At 38.9% G+C, this 7,536-nt stretch overlaps 1 protein-coding gene across 1 annotated transcript in view; it reads right to left on the bottom strand.

Moving 5' to 3' along the window:
- Positions 1-1,303: 1,303 nt before the first annotated feature.
- Positions 1,304-7,536, bottom strand: part of blk (BLK proto-oncogene, Src family tyrosine kinase) — a 50,906-nt gene continuing 44,673 nt past the window's right edge. Inside the window, exons 12-14 of the mRNA XM_066707690.1 lie at positions 5,973-6,123; positions 5,235-5,366; positions 1,304-4,495 (exon numbers count right to left, since the gene is read on the bottom strand). Coding sequence (XP_066563787.1) covers positions 4,293-4,495; positions 5,235-5,366; positions 5,973-6,123 — 486 coding nt within the window. The 3' untranslated portion in view covers positions 1,304-4,292. The remainder of the gene's footprint in view (positions 4,496-5,234; positions 5,367-5,972; positions 6,124-7,536) is intronic.

Here is a 7,536-nt window from a genome sequence, read left to right as displayed (position 1 = left end):
GGTAAACAATAGTATATTTCAGTTTAATGGCAATATGGAAAGCAGATTTTGTCTTTGTTTGTTTCCCATGATCTATATTGTGGGTCTGTTGTGCACTTTTCAGTACTGTACATCGTGTTGGACTCTTAACTTTATAAAACACTTCTATTCACAGCTTGCAGCTGTTAAACCACATCTGCACTGTTTAATTTGAACATGTTGTCACATGACAGCCATAGATTCCATGACGTCAATGTCTCAAGTATTGTTCTCGCACTTGTAAACCACCCTTTCTGGGATGTTCCTGCCAAAACAGCATGAGAGCTGTACACGGAGCTAGTTTGTGTATTAATTCACTCCTTTGGCTTAAACTTGCATGATGTTAAACAGAGGGTAAACAGCAGCTCATCCCGAGTGCAATAAACTAAAGCTATGTAAACCCCCAGAGGGAGAGGGGCATTTCATGTTCGTTTTGAGCATATTGTCTCAAGTGAGGTCAAAACACACTTGAACTCCACCAATGACACCAAATCCAGATGCAATGCCAAGAAGTGTAGACGTTGACTTGGCTCTAACCAGCTCTTCTCCAGACTGACCCTCAGGGCCAGCCCCTGGAGGTGCATGAGGACCAGCTTGCGTCATCACCTGGTCCCACACCTGGGCCCTCAACAGCCAGTCAAGTAAGTAATTCAGGACCTCGTGCCCTGGAGCAGTTCTGAACAGCGTCCATGCACTTTGAAAGTGCTGACCGAACGGGAGAAGCCGGTACTCCATCAGTTTGCCCTGGAACACAAACCTCAGAAACTTAAAATGCCCGGGAAGTACGGGAACTTGAAAGCACACATCTTTCAAGTCCATGGTCATGAACCAGTCACCCAGCTGAACAGCCTGAGTGATGGAATGGTGTCTGAGCATCTTGACATTCAGCACCTGCAGCTGGATGTTTGGGAGTCTCAGATCGAAGATGGGACAGAAACTGCAGTCTTTCTTGGTCACTAGGAAATATTTAGATTAAAAGCCCCTGTGGAGAGTGGAGGGAGACAAATGACACGTTTGAGTAACAGCAGAGGTTTTGGATTGCAGGCTGTGCATTGCAGAAGGTGCAGGCGGAGTAGTAGGAGTAGCCGAGATTAACATTTTGAAGCACCCACACATCCTTGGGTCAGCAGGGCCAATTGACGAGATGCTGTGTGGAGGAGCAGGAGGCCAGAGACTGTGGCATTATCTTGTGCTACATAAGATGTAACAAGAGTGGAGTGGAAAAAGCAGTCCAAAAGGTGCAATTCTTCAAATCAAGAAGACCAGCCTTTATTTATTGAAACCACAGACACACACCCATCTGGCCCAGACCCAAACACCCCCAAGTATTCAAAAATATAAACCATGTGAATCAGACAAAACAATGACAGGATATATTCTAATCAAAAACCTTGGAAAATAAATAACATTACAATTATTCTACCCAAGTTAAACCTGGGAAACAAACCCCCCCCAAAATTTTTTTTTATCAAACCGGCGCCCAATTGGTCTGCATCAAAACTCCCCACCTTAGGCCAGTAGCTCCACACACACCCCCCTCTCAGACTAAGTGCCCCTGTTAACTAATGCTATCCAGTCACTCTCACACACAGATTTCACACAGGTAGAAAATCATGTACTTAACAGCATCTTCAGTAAAATCCAGTTCTATTAATAACAGCATTTACCAAAACATTCGGTATGGCCAACAACCCATGGTTAGGATAGAATAGAACTAATCATAGTTTACTGATATTGCAGCCTTATTTAAATTGAACCAGGCTCAGCTATTAACATGCAAATCACCGATCATCAGACCCAGCTACTGGTAGTTCTTTCCAGCTGTCCTTCACAGCAGCCTCGTGTCCCACGTAAATCTGCTGCCAAAACTCACAAAGTCGCATCTCTTCCCGGTGGCTCTTTGTCAAACACCTGCTTGTCCACATATGCACTAAACTGCTGCATTAAATAGCTAACTCAGTGGCAATTAACAAAAATGTACTCAATTAGGCCCCAATTAAAGTAAGAGGGGAGGGGGAGTTGGCTTTTAACTAAAGTCCATCAGTCTCTGATTGAAAATACCTATATACCTATATACCTATAATAACTTATATTGAAAATGTGGGAAAATATATCATTAAAACAGACTGGTAAGACTTCACACATTTTGTTATAGTATATTAATAAAATACATAATTGATAAGGCAGTAATAATTTAACATTTCTAAGTGGTATTCAACTTTTTTCACTATTTTTCACTATTAAGCAATTTCACTATTTCCAAATTGCTTAACATGGGCCAACATTGGTAATGTAAATTAACATTTTGATTTGCACATTTAATGTGTTAATAGGACAGAGAACTTGGATATGTGTAAGGCAATTTATTGTACAGACTCGAGTTAAAACATTAGCATATTAATACAGGGGCAATTTGTGGTATATATTTATATATATTACATTACATTAAAAATAAAATCTTGGACATGTACATTTGTAAGAGTTCAGCTCAACAGGCAATGAAGAGGAATTCATTTTTCTCCACTTGCAGAAATATGAATACATGTCCTTTACTAATACATTCTTGAATTAATAAAACTCAGATAAACCACCAATATGTAGCCTATGTATTTTGGGAGAAAAACATGACATTGCATGTTAACATGCTTGATAAGGTGGACAGGTTATTGGCTTTTGAGGTTGTTAAAATATATTTTTTGCAAGGTAGTTTTAAATATTTCAGAACACCTGAACCCAGAAATACAGGTCTCACCCTGACTAGAATTGCACCTCCTAGATGAAGGAAGAGGTCAATCTAACACTGACTTTGGGTCCTCAGGAAAGATGTGGTTGTAATTCTGTAACTCAGCCTATACCGTATTAAGTATAGTTGTAACAAAGTTAGTGAGTTAAAGCACACACCTCAGCTGTTTTATCCATCCTTTCTATCTACCTGACAAGCTGCCAGATCACTCGGATTTAATGAGATGTGTTTAATAAACTGTCCTTCATGGAAATGTACCCTTTCAGAAATTTTAATGAGCATCAGCCTCACTGACTCAAGTAGAAGCATTTTTCCGTTCAAATCTGTCATATCAGCAAATTTCAACAGTTAAAGACTAACCTTTCCTAAGATACGGCAGTCGAGTTTGGGTAAGATGTTATTGACGTTCGTGTTGCCATGGGGAAGACAAACCCTGTGCTCCTTTAGGTTATTCCTTCACCATTTTGTAAACCTGTAGAAAATGAAACTACACATCCTGAGACCCGAATACTGCTCCCCCTTTGACTTTTGACAGCTGTCCTTTGTATTGAGGGTTAAAATGTGCTAATATGATAGAATTGAACAGAAAATGTGTAATACTTTACTTATACATATCTAACAACACATGGGAACAGAAAACCTAAACCAACAAGTTAACGTTAAACATTGCCTCAGTAAGTGTGAATTTATTTGCACACAAGGAGTAAGCTATGGCAATTTTATTTTAAACAGTAAGTGTGACTAATATTGATATTTGTGCAGCAGCAAACCTGGGATTAAGTTGGGGAAACCAGCATTTGGACATAGGTAACAGGCAGGGCAGGGATATTTTGTAGGCGTACCTGTTTATGATTCACAGGACTCCACAGTTATCAGAGACAGTAGTGCCACCTACTGATTCACACAATCCTCTTCTTGCTGTTTCTTTGGCTCTTTGTGTTTTAAATGAATCTGGAGGGTTCGAATGAGGCCTCGTCTTTTTCAACCTCAAGCTTAAGGGCAGCATCATTGCATGGTTAACCAAGAACCACAATGTCAGAAAAATACAGAGCTAACTTCTGCTTTGCTGACAACTTGATCTTCAATACAACATGACAGAGACAAGGGCAGCACAGATTCCTCATTCCTAGGTTCATACACGACCCATGGTCAGAATATTTACAGAAATGTCTGTCTCAGAATAAGAAAAAAGACTCTTGGTAACAGATTTTAACTGCTATTCACTAACTGCATTTATATTAATTAGTAAAAAGAAAAATATTATGGTTCTCTGAAGATAATAAGGCCATCTTAAAAATGTTCACTAATGCTTCTTTCAAATTACACTCAAAGCACTGTATATTTCAAGTCACGCTTTAGGTTTATAACAATGATTGACAGTCCAAGTATATGTTTTGTTTTGTTTTGTTTTTTAGCAAAAATACTTCTCTTAACGTTGTATCAAGAAGTCGAAAAGGCACTTTATTCAAAGGTCCATACACAACATCCTGTGAGCTCTTCCCAGCTTCAGTAAGTCTGTATATTGAAATGACTAGGGTTGCATCTCATACTGTCCCTCTGTTGCTATAAAAAAGTCCTCCAGCGTGTCCTGCAGGTAATCGAAAGTAGGTCTGTCCTCTGGTTTCTCCTGCCAGCATTTGTGCATGATGTCATACAGCTCCAGGGGACAGTTCTCTGGACAGGGCATCCTATATTGTCTGTCCAGGTTCCTTATAACCTCTGGATTGGTCATGCCTATCAGACAAGAGGACACCGTTATTCAGAAGCATATTTACTGCAAGGATGATTTCCAAAGGTTTTATATTAGGGGGGCTTTTGTGGTGTATTAGCCCAAACTTTCTTATCAGACCCTACTCTTCTGGGAATCTGGGTTGAACTGTGGCTGATCTATGACACAGTACAGTGACACAGTTAGGCAGTGACCTCGTTTACAGATCACATGGAAAAGCACATAATTCATATTGTGGTTGTCCACAATGTTTTAGTAACCGCATCTTAGTTTGAGAAAGCTTGAGAACCACTGAATTAGATTATTCTAATGAAAAGCCATCAAAACCCTTTTGAAGCTAGACAAGTGCAGATTACACTGAAAATACATTGCTACTCATTCCAATCTTACATGTACAAACTGTATTATTATTATTATTATTATTATTATTATTATTATTATTATTATTATTATTATTATAAGCAACAGTCCTTTAGAGGTAACTCAAATCAAAACCTTGACCCAGCCACGAATCGCAAATTACGAAGTTGTACCTGTACCTGTGGCGTTATGATGTATAAATAGTATAAAGTGGCTTCTAACAATACATTAAAATATAATAGGGCACAGATTTGTACTTGGTGATTTGCAGAGAGGTCAAAGTTTTGGTTTGGTCCAGTCTTTAGTGTGTAAGCATTCTGTGACCTCTGACAGCATTTTCTGTTTGTAAAACAACGTCACAAGAGAAGGTTTCACAATCCCCACCTGGATATGGTATTCTTCCATACGTGACTATTTCAGTGAGGAGGATGCCAAACGACCAGACATCAGACTTGATACTGAAAGTGCCAAAGTTTATTGCCTCTGGCGCTGTCCACTTGATGGGGAACTTGGCACCTGAGGATGACAAGCAGAAACATAAAAATATTTAACAGAAGACGACAAGCAAACTTTCACAAGGTAACAAAAGCAGTCAGTAATAACTTTAAGGTACGAAGCAATGTTGTCCTTTTTAAAACGTTAATGATGATCTGTTTCTTACATCTTGTTCTAAAACTACAGTTGTCATCAAACGTTTGCACATTCTAATGGAAACCTAAATTATCTTCATTTTTTTTCAGTCAAAATTGCAGAAACAAATGATTGATCAGTGCTATGTCCTCAGCATTTTTTCCCTCATCCTTAATTATCCTATAATTTTTATAGAAATTAAAATTTCCTTTACTATATATAAACTTTGGATAGCAACTGTACTGAATACCACATTTAGTGTAACATACGTCTGTAGGTTAGTGCTATAGAATTGCGACAAACCATTAGAATTTTCAATATTTAGACATTCTTCTTTCATACACATCAAATCTACGAGCCAGAAGTGCAGCTTGGTGCTAATATACACATAAGGTCATAATGACCTATTTTCTCTAGAACACACTCATCTTTCTTGCAAAACTGAAAATGTTTTTATTAACCGGCTGAAAATATAAATAAGTGTATTGATACCTTCCTGTGCCGTGTACTCTGTTTCAATAATCCGGGCAAGGCCAAAGTCTGCAATCTTGCAGTTCAGTGACTCAGAGACCAGGATGTTGGCGGCACGCAGGTCCCTGTGGATGTAGTTATTTCTTTCAATGTATGCCATCCCCTCTGCAATCTGTGGAATAAGGAGAGGTATGTAAGATTTATTTTCTATATAGCGCCCCATGGAGTGGTGGTTAGGGATGGGGATCGTTAATTTTTATTGATATTGATCCATTTTCGAGATTGCTTAACGATCCGAGTCTTTATCGATACCACTATCGATACTTTTCTATTATTTGGTGGAAAGACGAGACGACAATAAATTAACAGAACTGTTATTGCTATTATTGCAAAAACTGTGAGTCTTTAATTTCTGATTTCAACATAACATATAACTATGAGAACAGTAAAATAATATATCAGCAGCAAAATGTCCAACATTTTTTTTCCAACAACAAAGAAAATAAATAATATACATAAATAACATAAATATTATGCTTTACACAACAAAAAGAAAAAATAATCGACAGCTCTTCTTAACAGTGTTTTTTCTGCAGAAAAATGAGCATGTCTGCCATGCCTAGCAAGCATGATCCTGGATCGCAACTGGCTGATGGTGTCCCCAGCAGTGGAAAACACCCTCTCTGAAGGGGTGGAGGAGGGGGGGAGGCTAATCTTTACTCACACACTGTGCTCGTAAATATTTTTTCCACTTCGCACACGTATCTAATTTTAGGGGCATGTGCGAGTGAAATAGTTGCACTGTAGAGCCCTGAATTGGCCTATTATTGTCAACGATGGAGACTTGCTACGAAGTTGGGCTGCGCTCACCATGCATACCTTGGGTGGAGGAGAATGATTGTCCTGCAATGGCAGCCGGGGGTTGGCACGGTTGCAACCCGAAGACAGTCGAAGGTTCTGCATTTTCCCTTTAACTGATGCACAACGTTGAGGTGCTTAATCATTGCTGTAGTGTCCCCCCCTTGCAAGAAATTACCTTTGAACATAAATTACATGTCGCTTCCTCCTTATCTTTGGCTTTTTTTAATGTAGCCTTTGAACGCTTAGTACGTTCAGCCATCCTAGCAAGCAACAAAATGAGAAATGAAGGGAATTAGGGCGTGACTCAATTAAATTCTTCTTCGTTTAGTTTAAAGGCAGTTGGCAGGGAATTCAATTGAATTTAGTCATTTTATTAGACAATCGATGTATGTTTGTGCACCAGTGATTTGATTTAAATGACATGACTCTCGTCTCTCCAGACATAAGTTAACGTTACATTATATTACCCACTAGTCTCGATAGCAGTATCAATAAGCTCAGACCTTATTGATCTTCAGGTTTTGAGAAATTTGGAACCAGGTCCTTAATAGAACCAGGTCTCGATCCCCATCCCTAGTGGTGGTAGTTGCTGAAATGTGGCAGTACTATTATTATTGATATCTTAGCATAAGCCCCTATCTGGGGCACCTTACAGTTTATATAAGAAACACTTCAAAGCATTACAAAGTGCAGGTGCAATGTACAATAAGCACACATCTCAGTA

This window comes from Amia ocellicauda, chromosome 1 (genome assembly GCF_036373705.1).
Source record: "Amia ocellicauda isolate fAmiCal2 chromosome 1, fAmiCal2.hap1, whole genome shotgun sequence".
In the NCBI taxonomy this organism is placed as follows: domain Eukaryota; kingdom Metazoa; phylum Chordata; class Actinopteri; order Amiiformes; family Amiidae; genus Amia; species Amia ocellicauda.
This window is presented reverse-complemented; position numbering and strand designations above follow the sequence as displayed.